The sequence below is a fragment of the Leptopilina boulardi genome, unplaced genomic scaffold (genome assembly GCF_019393585.1).
Source record: "Leptopilina boulardi isolate dan_hultmark-lab unplaced genomic scaffold, ZJU_Lbou_2.1 LbouV2_48, whole genome shotgun sequence".
Taxonomy (NCBI): Eukaryota; Metazoa; Arthropoda; class Insecta; order Hymenoptera; family Figitidae; genus Leptopilina; species Leptopilina boulardi.
Genome location: NW_026137992.1, coordinates 1 through 17,868, shown reverse-complemented (window position 1 = coordinate 17,868; position 17,868 = coordinate 1). Strand labels below are relative to the sequence as shown.

At 27.4% G+C, this 17,868-nt stretch overlaps 2 protein-coding genes across 6 annotated transcripts; both read right to left on the bottom strand.

The window, feature by feature from the left end:
- Positions 1–425: 425 nt before the first annotated feature.
- LOC127289600 (lopap) lies at positions 426–3,516 on the bottom strand. Its single transcript, XM_051317621.1, has 4 exons — positions 2,991–3,516; positions 1,622–1,850; positions 1,019–1,190; positions 426–880 (listed from the first exon to the last, which is right to left on the bottom strand). Exons 1-4 carry the CDS (start codon positions 3,147–3,149, stop codon positions 730–732), a joined length of 711 nt encoding a protein of 236 aa, XP_051173578.1. The 5' UTR covers positions 3,150–3,516; the 3' UTR covers positions 426–729.
- Positions 3,517–5,312: 1,796 nt separating this feature from the next.
- LOC127289597 (interaptin) lies at positions 5,313–9,993 on the bottom strand. 5 transcript variants are annotated; one of them, XM_051317607.1, is made up of 9 exons: positions 9,878–9,993; positions 7,979–9,349; positions 7,790–7,898; positions 7,019–7,711; positions 6,599–6,825; positions 6,241–6,443; positions 5,915–6,168; positions 5,663–5,812; positions 5,313–5,594 (listed from the first exon to the last, which is right to left on the bottom strand). In XM_051317607.1, the coding sequence occupies exons 1-9, from the start codon at positions 9,922–9,924 to the stop codon at positions 5,502–5,504; spliced, it is 3,147 nt and encodes a 1,048-aa protein (XP_051173564.1). In that variant the 5' UTR covers positions 9,925–9,993; the 3' UTR covers positions 5,313–5,501. The 5 variants fall into 5 exon arrangements, with proteins under 5 accessions (XP_051173564.1, XP_051173566.1, XP_051173565.1 ...); XM_051317609.1 differs by having other exon boundaries at positions 7,979–9,009; positions 9,220–9,931; XM_051317608.1 differs by having other exon boundaries at positions 9,715–9,931.
- Positions 9,994–17,868: the final 7,875 nt, after the last annotated feature.

The following is a 17,868-nucleotide window of genomic DNA, read 5'->3' as shown; positions in this document are numbered from 1 at the left end:
GCCATATCCAGTAAATAAATATTATAAGTATGATACCGAAAAAAAATAGATTTTTCGGTAAGTGCGAATCATGACATTGTGTTGTTGGCCAATTGGATAAGAATGGGCGTGTTGATAGCGTTTATTTGCTGACAAGAGTGTCTTTATGAAAGTGGATGATTTAGGATAAGATGTTGGAATGACGACGGGTCTAAAAAAACAACAGTTCATTACAATTATGTGATTATAAACGAGAGGAAGAGACGAAGAGTATTATAAACACGTTGTTAATTGAATTAATAAAATTAGCCCAAAGTAATAAATTATATTTTCTTCTTCATTTTCAATCCTTAAATGTTAATTTTTAGTCTCTTAAGGTTTTCTTTTCCAAATTTTGGTACTATTCTCATATTTTACAGAATTATCTTGAGGAAAATAAAATAGACTTTTCTTTAAAAAATACAATCTTCTACTTTTACTTCATTTTCTTTTATACAATTTGTAATTAATCTTAAAACAGATTAAGTTTATTCACATAATGTAGAAATATGGCTAGAATATTAAATATAACTAATGAATATACATTATCGATAAAAATATTTACTGTTCTCTGTAATATTTTTACAAGTTCGATGAGGAGAGTTGATTTTGTCGAGAACGAATTTCAAGTACACAGCCTTTGTATTTAAATTCATAATATACAAGATGATAAATCTTGTAAAATTAGAATCAAAAATAAATCTTGTAAGATTATTTATGTTTTCTCTTGAGAGGATGTTTTCTAATTCCAATTTTTTGTCTAGTTGGTTCCATTGGTGGTACCATTAAATCTGCTTGTGTTTCTATTGTCGTGCAATTATTTTGCTCCATGGGAAATAAATATTCCATATTAACATCATACCTTAAGAAAGAAGAAAATGATGATAGTAATAAAATTTATATTGTTAATTATAATTAAAATATATGAAGATTATAATTTAAAAAATTGTAGATAAAAGTAAATTTTTTTCTAAACTATATATATAATTTGTTAACCAACCTGAGAAGTTTTTCTTTCAAATAGGAAATTACGTTAACTCCAACACTAACTTCTCGACTCATAATGAAACTAGATAAGTACCGTGGACTCTTGCTCTTCTCGGCACAATGCATCAATAACGCCCACGATTTATAGTCCGTGTCTAAAACGTAGGTGTTATAAACCCCTTCATCTGCATTTGAAATAAAAAAATAACAATCCAGTCAAATGGGTTTTGTACGCAATGTTATTGTAAGTTATTGTAAAATAAACTTGAATTATTGCGAGGTTGAAATATCTCTTAAATCTTGAATTTAATATTCAAGAGTTTTATTTTTCAAATTTCGAGGTTTCAAATTTCGAGATTACATAATTCAGATTAAATTTCATGACTCTAAAATTTTAATATTAAAAAAATTCTATATTTCAATTCAAATTTCAAATTCACATCAATTCAAAAATTCAATTTAAATTCAAAATTTGATAAAGTTCAGAATACAATAAAGATTTAAAACAAGAAAAATATAAAATTAATTATAAAAAAAGAATAAATTTAGAAATTAATTGATTAAAAGAAATCGAGTATCTTAATATGTTGAAAGTGATTAATTAAAAAGTTCTTACAAGGTTCTTCGGCATGAACCCAGTGAGCTGGTAAATCTGGAGAAGGAATTTTCCAGGTGATGTTCCCAATTAATTGTTCATTAATTGGATCATCGACGAAGCTGTAGGTAAAGTTCATAGTTACTTCGTCATTTTCAGAAGACACTGAAAGTTCTGCCTTCATGCACCTGTAGGCAAGAGCCTCCTCAGAACTTGCATAGTATTCAACTACATACCATATTCCCAAAAACTAAAAATTAAAAGTAAAATAACATTATATTTTATTTAGAAAAAGAAATTGTCATTTATTCTCGAAAGTTGAAAAATTGATACATTAAGAAGAAAAATGATAAATTGTTTAAACTATTTTATTTTACATATTAAATAATCGCACGTCTTTTATATAATGTTCTGATAATCTAGAAAATCTAAAATATACGCAAAATGTACTATTTCCGGCACGTTAAAATTTATGAGTAGTCGAATCCAAGCAGCTCTCTAACACTTTACTTCCAGATTTATTGCATTCCGCTCGGAGATACGCTTGCTTTGCAATTCTATTCCTCTCACTGTGGTCAAATGTAAATATTGAAATTTATAATTTTTCAAACAAGAATTTTTAATAAAATGAAATGAAATATTAATGGGCATTAATTTTAAAGAAATATTTTTATTAAAATCGAAGATTTAATTTATATTATGAATTATTTCTTTTTATTAATAATTAATTTAATAATACGATGGTATAAACCAAACAATTAAGTTATCTAATAAAATAAATTACAAGTGAAAAATGATTTTATTTTGATGTTAATAAAAAAAAATCATCACTACTGTATTTCTAGTTGATAAACGGTTTCGTGTTTTCATATCTTTTCGATATAGATAATTTTAACTTTTGTCTAGGAGCATGAATCACTGTGATTTAAAAGCATGTTTAGACGTAAAATTTTACTTTGGGGTATAATAATATTCAAACTTTTATCTAAAACAGATAAATCATTTCTTCTGGAATTGTTAAATATTTGAAAGATAAACTAGTTATGTTTCAGTTACAAAAAGAAGCATATAAGCTTAAATAAGAGTCTATGAATTTTAAATGGAAGAACATTTCAAATTCGCAAACTCATGTATGAAGACAATCTCGAATTTAAAATGATCCAATAAAAAGAATTTTGACAATAATTTTCAATTTCTCCATATTATTTCTTCATTACCTAATAATAAAAGAAATAAAAACAAAAAGTTTAATAATTTCAAATATTTGAATTAGATAACAATTTGACGTATCTGAAATTGTTTTCATTTTTTATTAGCTTATTTAAAAGGAATTATTTTTGTTTATTTAATTGAACAGTATTATTTACGTAATTTTAATTGTTAATCTTACCTCGGAAACATCAAAGTCCCTGATAGCTTTTACTTTCGGACATTGAGAATTATCTTCTTCACTATCCCAATATGAACCTTTTGTATTTGTTGCAAAATTGATGATTATTATTAAAATAACACTAATAAAAATGTTTAAGCACTTTATTCCTGAAGTCATACTTGTTTAATATAGACTCTATCATGCCGTAGCAAAGCACGAGTCCACTGTATCGTATAAGAGTTTCTGCGGTCTATAGCTAAATGTCTGAGCTCGACTAAACTAAAAAATAAAAGAAGAAGCATCATCAAGACCAACAACTCTGACTTCAGAGAAAGAGTGAAAGAGAGGAGGGGGTGACCACTATCTCCCTTCCTCCCTTTTGCATTCCACTTTCGTCGTGCCGTTCCATTCGTTTTCAATCGCTAAGTTATTCTACGCCATTCTATACACTTACACAAACTGACTCCCCCGCAGTGCGTTACCATCCCATGAATACGTAAATTGCTCATTTCAAAGCAAATAACAATACGATGAATTTTGAAAAGATACTAGTCCAACTCAATGTATTAGCTTCGTTCTCATTTCTTCTTTTTCTTCGTTTTTTCAAACCATTTGAACATTCACTAACTTTCCTTCGACAAGTCATTTTTTTTTTTTTTTTTTTTGCAAAAAATTGACGAGTCGAGCAAATTTCCATCTAAAATATTCCAAAACAATTTTTGTTTATTGCTCTTTCATTTGCATTTCTTCTTTTTTATATTCACGATTTTTCTGTTTGAAATGATTTTTCAGGACAGAGCAATTTTCACGTATTTAATTTTGAACTTTCTCATTTTTTTTTTATTCGGAGAAAAATGAAAATACAAAAGCTGCAATTAGTGATTTAAAAGCATTTTTTTCCCCTCTCGTTTTTTGTGAGGACCACCCAAAGAGAGATATGTAGACATCATTCATAGACGGAGATTTGAATCATAAAGATCGACCCCCACCGACTTCGCATTATTTATTAATAGATCTTGTGTCCTTAATATTCTAAGAGGGGCTTAAGAATCTCCATTCATATTTGGTTCATATCTGAGATAAATTTCAGTTTAAGAAATAGAAGATTGGCCAATTTTATTTTTTCAAGTCCCTTTTTATAATAAATCTTGACAATATAATTAATTCTCAACATAATTTCCTCTCAATTAATAAAGCATTTTTTTCTTCTTCTCAATATAACTTTCATATAAACAATTAAGTCTAATTTGACAATTAAATTCATAAATGCTTTCTGTTTATGTGCTATTTTCATTATTATTCTAGAAACACTGTGAACAACGAATCAGCAGCGTTTGTAACGTTAGTAATCGGGAATACCATCTCGTGCTAATAGAACGTGGCGCACATACAAATGTGTTTTAGATTTCCTTTTGTTCTTCCTATCGCTATACAGATTTACAAACTGCTTACTCATCACATCCTTCCCCTAAATGAGTATTTTCGGCAACTTCGGGTTTTCTAATGTTTATTCAACTATTTTTATTTTCTTTATTTTTTTTTCTCTGACACCTTAGTTTTCTTCTTGTATTTTCTTATTTGTAAAAGAAAAATGTATCTTGAGTGTATTCTTTAAACACCATGACCTTTCAGAATCATATTTTTGGCACCGGATGACATTTATTATTATTTTTGTTTTTTTGTAGTTATACGATTCGGACTTCCTCTGCACAAAAATAGTTGCAAAGATAAAGTGCACGTGTCGCAATAAAAAAAACAATTCAAAGATAAATTCAAAGTTGATTAATTAGTTTCCTGAAAAAATACAAACTATAATAATAATTAAATAAATTTAAATAATCAAATCGGATTAAAAATCTATCATTTTTAAATAATAAAAATAAGATAATAAATTAAATAAAAATTCTATTTGTTTTTTTTTTATTGTTTCATAGATGAAATTTCTACTTTTACAATGGTAACTCAACGTGGAAGACTTATGCGAAATAATTATTATTAAGAGAACGGAAATAAATTTCTCGCAGATAAATTTTATATCAAACCGACAAACTTATCGAACATCCTTTTCCTTTATATTCTAACATTCATTACATGTAAAATTTATCTTTCATGATACTACATTTACCTATATATAATTAAAAAATTTATTTTTATTACACATATATTTATTTTAAATTAAAAAAATCATGAAAATAAAGAAAAATATATTCAATAAAAAATATAAAGTAAAAACAAAATAAAAATAGTAAAGAAAAATAGATTTTTTTATTTTTGTTATAAAATATGAATATTTATAATTTAAAACATTTTAAGCTGCTCGAAATAGTTTAAAAATTAAGATTACGTTTATTTAAAAAATATACAAATTATTTTATTAAAAACATTTTTGTTTTATAAAAATTTGTACAAATGTTTATAAATTGTTAATTTACTAATTAATAATATGCATAATTACAACTATTTTAGATGTAAAATAAAATCTACCTCGTCAATGCCTTCGTCCAAGGATATCATCCTTTGAGAGTTCTGTCATTTCCACGGAGGTTTCGTTTTTACAGGATCTACTTTTTCGATTACTTTCTGAGGCATCGGGAAATATTCACTTTCATCATGAATACTTGGCTGCAAAAAAATTATTTAATTATTAACAAAAAATGAAATGATAATAAATTTCTTTGTTGATAATTTACCTCAGAGGTAGGATGCCACGTAATACTGTCTTCGCTTAAAATGCTCAATTCTTTTTTCGAATAATGCTTCCTTGGAAAATTTTTGTCCACATCATTTTCGATAAATTTTGCCTTTGTAAATTCATCTCTCGATTGTTGCATATCTAATATCTGAATAATAAATACTTGAATGAAATATTGAAATTAAATCTGATTAATTAATTAATATATAAATCAACGAAGTGTATAAAAAAGTATCAGAATCTGACGAACCATTTTGATATATTTTCGAAGATCATTTTTTGAGTCTTTTTTATTTTGTGTTTCTTCGTTTGAAGTCAATGTAATTAAACTGTCATTGTGTTCCTCTTGGGCATGTAAGCCTTGAAAATGTTTTGCATGAAATTGATGATTTTTATTAATATGTGACTCTAGTTTCATTGGTTCTGCATTCATCGGTTGTTTTATTTCGAAATAATTCTCAGCACTAATCCTTTGAAGAGACGAAACACTATCACCGTTTCCACCTGTAAGTAAAAATTTCTTAATTAATCTATTAAGTAATTAATATAATTATTCATTATTGTAAGAAATTATACCTGATATTATACGCAAAGCCTGTTGCCACTGATTCTGCATAACAGAATGAAGTTGTTCAGCTAAATGATTTTTACTCGTTCGTTGAGTATTCAATTGTGATTCTAACATACAAGATTTTTGTACTGCTTGCGCTAATTGAATTTCGCATAATCTCTTTTCTTCCTTATGCTTCTCTTCCAATAGTTTTACTTCTAACTGATGTCTGCAAATTCGAAATCATTACTATGTTTTAATTTATTTTATTAATGAAATTTAATTTATTACTTTAATATATTGAATTTCAATGAATTTTTGTAGTCATTTCCTGGTACAAATTGTAAATCTAAAAGCGACAACAGTGAAAAATATTGCACTCACTTGTCAATAACACTTTTTATTTTTCTAGCTGCGCATTCAGCTATCGCTCGTTGTCTTGTTTCGAATTCCGTCTGAAATGTTGCTTCTGCTGTATCGAGTTGAGTTTGAAACTCTTGTAATTTAGATTTCACTACCTCATCCACTTGTTTCTGATATATTTCTCGAAGTTCTGCTTTGATTTTATCCTGCTGCTGATTCAAAGACTTAATTTCATCCTTGGCTAATTTCTACGAAGAAAAAAAACACGATACTTTAATATTTTTCAAATCCAAGAGAAAAATCATTATAAATGTAAATGAAGAAAATATTCTTTTTGAAAAAAGAAAATTAAAAACTTAATTTCTAAATGTTTTAAAAAAAAGTTAGAAACAGATTTAAATTATTTTCTTTTAAGAAATAATAAAAGCAAATTAACATTACCTCTGATTTTTTGACGTCATCAATCATAGCAAGTAAAGAGACGTTCTTTTGTTCAAGAATACTGTTTCTGTTTTGTTCCTCCCTTACTTTCAACTGTAAACTTTCCTTCTCCTGACGAAGTACAGTTAATTCTGCTTCACAAGTATCAAGAGCTTTGTGAATAACTGCCATTTCAGACCTCACCTCGCCGCCTTTTAACCTCTCCTTATTCAATTCTTGTTGAACATTCTTCAAGGTTTCTTCAGTGCGGTGATTCTTTTCCAATAGTTTATTGCAGTCTTCTTTCATCTGATCGTATCTTTTCTCAGCTTGTTGAACCAATAGTTTGTAATTCTCCAATTCATCTGCGTGGCTTTTCAGAATGTCCACCTTCTCTTTGACCAGGCAATCGCTTTTCTCTTTATAGCCTGACGCAAGGTCCAAAGTTTTTGACAATTCGCCCTCGAGTCTTTTGATTTGTGCTTGAAATTCACAAATTTCCCCTTGATGTTTCTCCGTTATTGTTTTAATTGAACGTTGTAAATTATTGTAATCCAATTCAAGTGTTTGCCATCGATCTTTTAATTTCATCCACGATGATTGAAATTGTGATATTACCAAATTTTTCTCATTATCAACGCGTATTGCGACTGCAACTTTTTCCTGTTGCTCGAGTAATCGTTTTTGTAATTCTTGAATTAAAAATTCACAATGCTGAAACAAAATAAGAATTTTTAGATAAAGTTGAAACTGATTTTTTTAAATTAAAAAACAAAATCGTAGCTAATTCACCTCTCTTCGAAATTTCTCCTCTTCCAATTTAATTCTAAGCATTTCTTCGTTAGATTTGTTTGTATTTGTGTCCCAAAAGTCGGAAAGAGTAAATAATCTCTGTGTTTTCCTAAGTGAAGAAAATTGAAATTTATTTTTTTTTTAAATATAATTATTTTTTAAAATAAAAAATATAATTAAGAAACAAACCTTTCCGTATTGGTAGATACATTATTTGTACTTTTTGTCCTCGTTGTAGAACGTGTATCATCTTTATTACTTTCCGCGTAACCATGTAATTGTCTTCCAAAAATATCAAAACCATCAGCAGGTGGTTCTGGGATTTTAAAAGGATTTAAATTAAGATTCTTAACTTCATTTTCGATATCTTGCAAATTATCCAAACTAATAAAATTTTTACATTTCTCCTGAAATGGTTCATCGTTCTGTTTAAATTGAACAGATAATCGAGATTTTTCAGAATCATTAATTTGTCCATTATCTGAATTTCCACTAAGTACTGGCAGTGATTGCGTATGTAAATTATCTGTTTTAGTTTCTAAATTTGTGGATTTTTTTTCAACAACATTATTTGTCATTTCGGCAGGTACTTTAGATTCTTTCCAATTTGGAAATTCATGGTAAGCACTTGGTTCCCAGTCTTTATATTCGGATAGCATTTTTTCAGTTTGAATAAATTGTAAAGTCTCATCGAATGGCACGGAAAGATCAAGTAATTTATCACTAATTTGTTTACTTGGACTACTTTGCAATAATGAATCATAAAATGAAAGTTCTTTTTCATCTTTATCAAAATCTAATCTCTTGTGTGGTGTTGAATGTTTTCGAGAATTTCCCCCTGCTCGAAATTGATCATGATTTAATTTTGATTTTTGTACATTTTGCGAATCTGTATTGCTAATTCTTTTTGCTAATTCTAATTCCGTGGCTTCCATCTCTTGCAAGAGTTCATCAACTTGCGAGAGATTCATGTCCTTGATTTGTTTCACCTTGGCATAGGCTTGTCCTAATTGACAAGATGAATTGAAATTTTTTGGTAAGGATTTTAAAGATTTCTCGTGCGTTTTAGTATTGGAACCATTCCCAGATGAAATTAAATAATCGTGCGATAATAATGAGCAAGTACCCTTTTTTGGGGAACGATTTGCATGCATGAATCCTGTATTTTGCGAAGCGGAGCGTTTCATGGAAGCGTCTGGTAATGACATTAAATCACCATGCTTTGTTCGTGAATGAGAGTTAGAATTAATTAAATGATTATTATTATTATTATTATTGCTAGCAAGGCGATCACAAATGTTTCTTGAATTAAACAGGATATCGTTAGTACGATTATTTGATGATGACAACAATGTTCTTGGTGTTGATGGCACCGAAGAACTGGTACGAGGTTTATCAGGACTATTTTCTAAGCTTGAATTATGACTTACGGAAAATTTGGTTTTAGGTAGTGTCCGCCTACGACTTATGGGACTCGAATAGGAAGCGCGTCTTGGAAGTTCTAGTGAATTGTTGAGAGATGTATCCAAACTGTTGTCCTTGGACTCGATGGCGGAAACCCTATTTTCAAGAGATTGTAAATGTCCAATTAATTCCGAAACAACACCAGGTTTTGTTCGACAAGAATTTTCTTCATCAGATTCAGAGGAGGGCACAATAAATAAATCCGGGGGAATTAAAAGTAAAACATCCGTATCATCGGAATCACTCATTATACACACTTTTTCCTCTCATTATAATAAAAATTATTCCAATTAAAAAAAAAAAAGTGAAAAGAAAACAATCACAGTTATAAATTAATATAAATTAAATAAATCACTTAAAAACTTTTTACTAGAATTATTATTTAAAATGATTTAAAAAAATATTTGTTTCATTTTAAGGTTAAGTTAAACTGCATTATATTATACTTGTTTGGAACATACATTTTCTATTTACACTGCACAAGAAAAATATCCAATTCTTTTTTATCTTGATATTTTGACTGTAAAAATTAACACTTGACTACGAAATAATGATTAAACAATGTTAGAAACAAGTGTAAACAAACGACTCAAACATGACGCGCTTCAAAACACATAACCTAACCGTTTTTTGTTGTGTGGCGTTATCCAACAAGCGCCGGCGTCACACATCTGCTGTCAATTTTCATTCTTCTTTTCAATACCGTAGTGACATCTCTAGACTTCATTCAGACATTCCAGGCAATTTTATATACCATATGGTAACACTGCACTTTATTTTTTTTTTGACAGCTGTCAAAATATGTAAACAAACACTGTGCGTAACTTGTAAGCTGCAACCTATCACGGTGTCATGCCTCTTGACATAGAAAAAGCAGTTCCACAGGGGCTGGGTGGTACTTGCAATTAGCAAAATGTTCTAACTGAATAATAAAGCAGTTTTAATTATATAATATAGATAATAATATTAATAATAGCAAAAAATATTTTAAGTACGTTAATAATTCATTATAAATATATATTTAATATTCATTATAAATAAATTAATTTTATAATAATATTTAAATAAATGAGAATAAAATAACTTCTTTTTTTAATTTCAAACTTTTTCAATTTATTTTTATATTTATTATAATATAATACTATTTATTATTAATTATTATTAATTATTATTATTTATTATTATTTATTATTTATTATTATTATTATTATTATTATTATTATTATTATTATTATTATTATTATTATTATTATTATTATTATTATTAGGTACCTATTATTATTAAAAATTATTAAAGGTATATAAATTAAAATATTTTATACAGTAATAAATTAATAGTGAAGATTTTTTGTTTGTTTATTTTTTTTTTAAATTAAATAAAATTTTTTAAAACACGAAATGTGGTTTTTATATGTTTATATGCGAAAAAGAATATTTTTCCACATTTACCTGGAAACATGTCTTTACGAGATGTGAGTGAAATTTCACGCATTTCTAGAAAAAAAAAATCCGACTGTAAAAAAATTTCACAGGAAAAAGAACTTACGATCATTTTTTCTTAGACATTTGCACTCTTAAAATATTTTCCTTTATTTTCTTTTTTTAAGGCTGATGTAAGATGTAAATTTTTAAATATTATTCCATCATATACAAGAAGCAATATATTATATACCTACAAATTTTAAAAATAATTTCCTTCTTCTTTTTGTAAATAAAAATTTATTTATAAAATTTTTATATAATATAAACAATATAATTTATATTTATATGATAAATTTATAAATAAATATTTAATATTATAATTAATATTTATTTTAAGTTAATATGAAGTTAAATTTTATATAATATATTGTATATTAAATATTATAAAAATTAAATATTGGATAATAAATTGAAATTGTTAAAAAAATATTATAAAATACATAATAATGTATAATAATTTTAAAAGGCAAATTTATTAGTATATAATAATGTTACAAGTAATCGTCAGTGTCGGCGCAATTATGATCGATATTGCCAAAGGATCTTTGAAGGATACCACTTGAGTTTCTGCTAGACGAGGCAGTCTGTGAGAAATAACTTCGTTGCCAGAAATTTAACAAGAAACGATCAATAAACCAGATTGGTGAAAGTGGACAAAAAAAATTGTGTTTAGTACAAAATGTTGATTTTTAACAATATTAAAAAAAAAATTAACAAGAATTAATAAAATCATATTATTCCTCAGTGAAAATAAAATATTAAAAAGAAAACAAATTATACAATCAGATAAATTTTTTTATTTCCGTTTATATTTAAGAGAAATATACAATTTATTTGAATCAAATAAAAATATATTTTTTTATTTGTATCAAATAAATTTCATTTGTCTTAAATTTTATCTATAAAATTATTTGAGTATTTATAAATAAATTATTTATTTATTATAATAAATATTTATTTGTCTGGGAGATAAGTATAAGGAAATATTTTAACTTGAATATACACAATAGGGACATTGGTCTTGTGGTTTTCTGAAATTTCCCTCTGTTTATCTCGCAAAATTTATCTTTACTATGCCCACCAAAGATGAAAATCTTAATTTCATCCCTCTCTTCCAATTCGGCTAAAATGAGTTTTTTACACATATATTCTTATCCGCGCATCATTACCATTACTTTATTTCAATCTTCATAATCGCTATTATACACTTATGCTAAACGCTGTTACGGGATATTTGCTTAAATTGGTTCATATTTTTTTTTACACAAAATGAGATAATAAAGATGGTTAAAAAATTAGAAAACTTTTCTATAGTTTAATCATTTTATAATGGTTATGTCTTTATTTTAGTCTAAGTAGTAAAACAAAATTTTAGTCAGACACAACTTTTTTAAAATATATATATATATATTATAAGTAGAAAAAGGGATTTTGGTCAAACTGAATTATTAAATTTTTTATAATTTTTAGAATTGTTAACTTTTTGCTTGCAGTAGTAAAAAGGCAGTTAAAGTCAGACAAAACTATTTTGAAAGAACATTAATTATTATTATTAGAATTTTATTTTTTTTATCAGATAATTCGAAAAGCAGTTTTCAAAATCATTGTGCGAAAATTTAAAAATTTTTTTTAATAATCGTTTATGGCGAAGGTACATATTGCGATCATTTTATATATTTATTCTTTTTTTTTTTTTTAGCGCGACAACGAGACCGTTAGTAAAATTATTTAGAACACTCATAATCATGAATTCGGTTCGTTCATGTGGTTCTGGTCGCGGGTGCTGTTGCAACCGCGTTCTGCCAATTACGGTAATCGATATTTAATGTTTATGACCCAGGTAAGCCATGCAGGCGATTTCTGAAGGGCTTCTGGCCATAAAGCGTAAACTTTAACCCACAAGCGAATGGCACCTAATTCCGCAATAATACCACGTACAAGCCCATTACCAATTTGTCCCTTGTCTATATACATACATAGAACTCTCTCTCTCTATATATATAGGTATCAAAGCATCTTCAACTTTCCCAGTTTCCTTCAACTTTTCATCCGCAAAAGATATCTTCAAACTTTATACAAAAGTTAAGTAATTAATTTTATTTACAATCTATTAATTATTACATTGAAGAAAAATTGGTACAAATACAATTTATTAAATTCAAATAAAAATTATTTAAGTAAATTGATAAGTAGAGGAAAATTTTTCATTGTACAATAAATTAATAAAATTTATTATCAAAGAAAATATTAATAATATTGCAATACAAGAAAAGTAAGTGAATGAATTTTTCTTTTTTGTTTATTAAAATTAAAAAAAAATTAAAATAGAATATAATTGAAAGATAAACACAGCAGTTGTGCATTGAATTAAAAAAATACCTTAACGTAATTTACTTTTGTTTTTAGAATTTAAAATATATAATTCATAACAGTGTATATATGTATAGTGGACTTGGGATGAATGCGCAAAAAGGGAAAGATTTTTAATTAGAGACAAGCATTGTAATTAAATGGTTTTATGAAAACATTTAATTGTATGTGTATGTATGTGTGTATGTGTTGTGACCGACTTTAATTTTGTATACAAAATAGAGAATGTTATACTGGTTGAACTGCTGTCCGTTGAAGTCCACTGCACTCTGCGGTCTGACCAACATGACTGGATCAGTAGAAATCGCACAATGAACACGGTCGAGAATAAAGAGAGGGACCTAGTCCTCTCTCGTGACTTGATTGAAAACTAACTTTTGCCATGAGCTTACACCAGCTTATTCGTAATGGTCATTTCCAGCTTAATTTACGCTATCTGCCTCTCCCGAGTAATTTGCAATTTCAATGCGTCCTCTCGTTTTTCGGATATATATATATATACACCTCTCTAATAATCGTCCGTCGAAAGTAAAACATCGCTAACAATTGTGAGTCGGTTTTTTTCTCAATTTTCACATAAATGGAATAACTGAAACGAATAAAAAAAATTAAATATAAAACATTCGAAATATTTGGATTTTAATAATTTTACAAAGTAATATTAAAATTATTTGGATAATTATTGTCTGACCAAAACTGCCTTCACTACTGATACATTTTTTCAGAATATATTAGTACTAAAAATTATCAGTTTATTTGTCTGACTAAAACTGATTTTTACTACTACAAAACATAAATTATTCGATTTTTAAAAGTTATGTCTGACTGAAAATTACTTTAACTACTAGTTTGAAAATAATAGAAGTTTGTGTCTGACTAAAATTGACATTTACTACTGCAAAACAAAAACTATTGTAATTTTCAACGCTATGTCTGACTAAAAACGAATTTCACTACTAGTTTGAAAATTAAAAATATTTTGTCTGACTGAAAATGACTATTACTACTTTTTGAAATATAATAAATGAATTTTCAACGATTTGTCTGACTAAAACAGTATTTCACTACTGATATATTTTTTAGTGTATATTAGTACCCAATCAAAAATTTACTAATGGCGCAGTACTGGCGCAGTACTGACAAATACTGGCGCAGTACTGGCACCCAGTATTGGCGCCAGAGTTGGCGTAACTTTGGGATGATAACATTTTACCAGTATTGGCTACCAGAGTTGGCACCAGTATTGGTAACCACTACTGGTTCAGTACTGGTCGAGTACTGGCAGTTTTGTAATTTATTGTATACGAAAAGAAAGCTTTAACTGTAACAGAGATAAGTTTCACTCCAGGTAATACTTTTTTGGTATACTTAGGAAAAAGTGTCTGAAATTTTTAGTAACTCAAGACAAATTAAATATTAATTAAATTAGTCAACTAACTAATTAATATTTTATTATATAAAATCGAAAACACAAAGAATTTCCATACCTTCTTATAATATATATTGCAAATTATTATTTAAAAAATCAAAAAATAAATATAAAAATATGTTTATTATAAAACCAAAGTTTTTATAATATATAAAAACAGTTCAGTAAAAATAAAAATGTTTATAAAATAATTATATAATGTATATAATTATGCAATTAACTATTTAATTATTTTATTATTCACATTAATTTATTAATTATTATATCAAATATAAATAAATTAACATTAAATTCAATTCAATTTACATAAAACAAAATTAGTTTACAAATTAACTCATCACAAATATAATGATTTAATAAATAATGAATATACTAAATTCCTGAAATTAGGTAATTAATAAAAAAATTATCTAAATTATTTCTAAATTAACATTAAATTTTTGTTTATAATTCACTTTTGGAAAAAAACTGAAGAATAACATCCAGAAACAAATTACAATAATTTTATTGACCATTAAAATATATAAATTTGTAGCTTTAACTATTTTTTATAATTTCTATTAAGAAAGGTTAATTATATATTTTATATTATTGATAATATAACATTTGTGCAATTTTACTTGCGATTGTATTTAATTTTTGAAATTAAATGTATATTATAAATTTTATTTTTAAAAAATATTAATTTTTTATAAACAAATTTATTTATTGTTAGTTTGATCGTTTAAAATTTTTTTTTGGTTTATTGCATATCTGAAAACAAAAAGCAAATCTTGCAAAATGTTTTAGACTTGGTCTCAGGAAACTTTTTGTTTAAATAATTTTACCCACAGAAAAGCAAAATAAAGTAAATTTTAATTTTGAAAAATAAAATCAAGTTGAAAAAATTTTGATGAACAAAATATTTAAACAAAAAGATTCATCGGGTTCACTCTAGAACTTTTTGTAAACTAGTATTAATCAAAACGAAAATCTATTTGAGCCAGTACTGGCTCAATATCGGCTCAGTACTGGTTTGCCAGTACTGGGAGGGTGGTACTGCACCAGTACGGAAACAATGAAAATACCAGTACTGGTTCAGTACAGACTGCCCAGCCTCGGCAGCCAATACTGAACCAGTACTGCGCCAGTAGTCAACTCTGGTATAATACTGAAATTTTTGGTTGGGTAAAACAATTTATGACATTATTTGTCTGACTAAAACTTAATTTTACTACTAGTTTGAAAATTATAAAAATACATTGTCTGACTAAGAGTGACTATTACTACTGTAACCATAGTTCCTGGCTAAAATTGAACATATTTTCGAAAAAATGAACTTCCGATTATATGTGCTTCCATCAGAAATATATAGATTAAAAAAAGAATTCTACAATTCATCTTCTCACTTTCCCGAATCATCGCCCCTCGCTTTTGATTCAGTCTCATCTTGAATTAAGTGCTATATATATGTATACTGCTGGCGGTGTTATTAATGCGGAAAATTACTCAGCGAATTCTCTCGTGAATTTACAAGCATGTTCTCTCCCTCTCTCTCATCTTTGCCATACCTCTGGCGCTCGAGTTGGTCCTTCTTGAAGACTCCTCTCTCTCTCTCTGTCTCTCTGCATGAGTTAAGGTTCCGCACTAGCGCGCCACGTCTCTTCTCCTTTATATATATATATATATATATATATATATATATATATATATATATATATATATATACACTTCCGGTAGTTCATCGCTCAAAATGATGACAAGTGATGCTGACTGATGTTCCTTTCGTGGGCGCCAACTTCCACCAAAATCGTCCCCTCTCTCTCTCTCTCTCTTTCCATTTCCTTCTTAATGGAGTATTCGAAAGGCGCCAAAAAAACATCGACAGGTCTTACTACAAGAAATCTTGACTCGTCTCCCCTTGCACTACTATATGTCCTTTGATACTGGTACTACTACCATTAACTTGATGGGTGGTTAAGAAACTTCTCTCTTAAAAACGATTGGGAGAAAGTCTTCTTGCCAAGAGAAAAACACTTTGTTGCCGGAATAGTAGACGCGGATAATGCATTTGTTATGAGTACACGTGACTTGAAAATATTTCCTCTCTTTTGTTTGTGCGCAAAAGCATTCGGCATTTTATTCAGACACCTTTTTTTTCTGTCAAGCAAAAAAAAATTATTTCAATATTATTATTATAAAAATAGAAATATATAGTATATAAATCGAGATATAAATATAATATGATAATAATATAATATTAATATATTAAAATTATAAATATAAGAAAACAGTTGATTTACAGATTTTTTTATTTATTTTTATTTATTATTATTTCTGAAGAGGGAATAATACTTCTTATAATATAAAATTATATAATAATAATGATATAATGAAACGATCAATAAATGACATTTCGAATAGCCATCACTTTGAAATTGGAATACGATTATCACTATACGTCGAAATATATATGTATATATATATCATCTATAGGCGTAGAGGAATAATTTGAGTTTGGTGTCTGTGCCCAGCTTTCGGTCGTGTATCGTGCGCGAAACAAATTACATTTCCAATAATCCCTGCAGCAGCACGCTCGATCGCAAAACGTTCCTTCGTGCAAATCGTTTTCCTCCATATACGCTCGTTTTCCTCCCTTTCGCCATATCCACCCTTTCCTCGCAGTGAACTCAAGCGAAAACCCGCTACGGAGACACCTGCGTTTACTAAAATACATAGTAAGCAAGAGAGCAGACATTCCATTTTTTATAGCTTTATCTGATATATATAAAAGAAAAAAAAGTTATGCAAAAGTTTGCTTTTTCAATTAGCTTTCTCTTCTATATTCAATTGAAGAATAATTAGACCCAGAAGCAATTTATTGTAATTTTATTTGTGAACTAAATTAATAAAATTGTATCACTGGGACTCGTTTTCTGTAATCAGAATAAAAAAAACTGTCATTAACGAGAATTTTAATTTTATTACAATGCATTGCAAAATAAGAATGCTAATTTCACTGTAAAAAGAAAGATATTAATTTAATAAGAATTTAGGTACGAAATAGTCATTTGCTTCTATTTTGATCGTAAAGAAGAAGCAAAATGATCATGTAATCAATATCTGAATTTATAACTTGTTGGGTGTATTTTGTGCAAGAAATTGCATTAAAACAGTTTGCCTAAGAAAAATTGAATTTTTTTGGAAATTTTTCTTTGGACCTGGATGACTTTTTGGTGGTAATAGAGGTCTTCCTCTACTCGGATCTGGGTGTCAATTTTTTTCTACACTTTTCGGTGTATTTTGTGCAAGAATATGCAATAAAATCTTCTGCCTAAGAAAAATTGAATTTTTT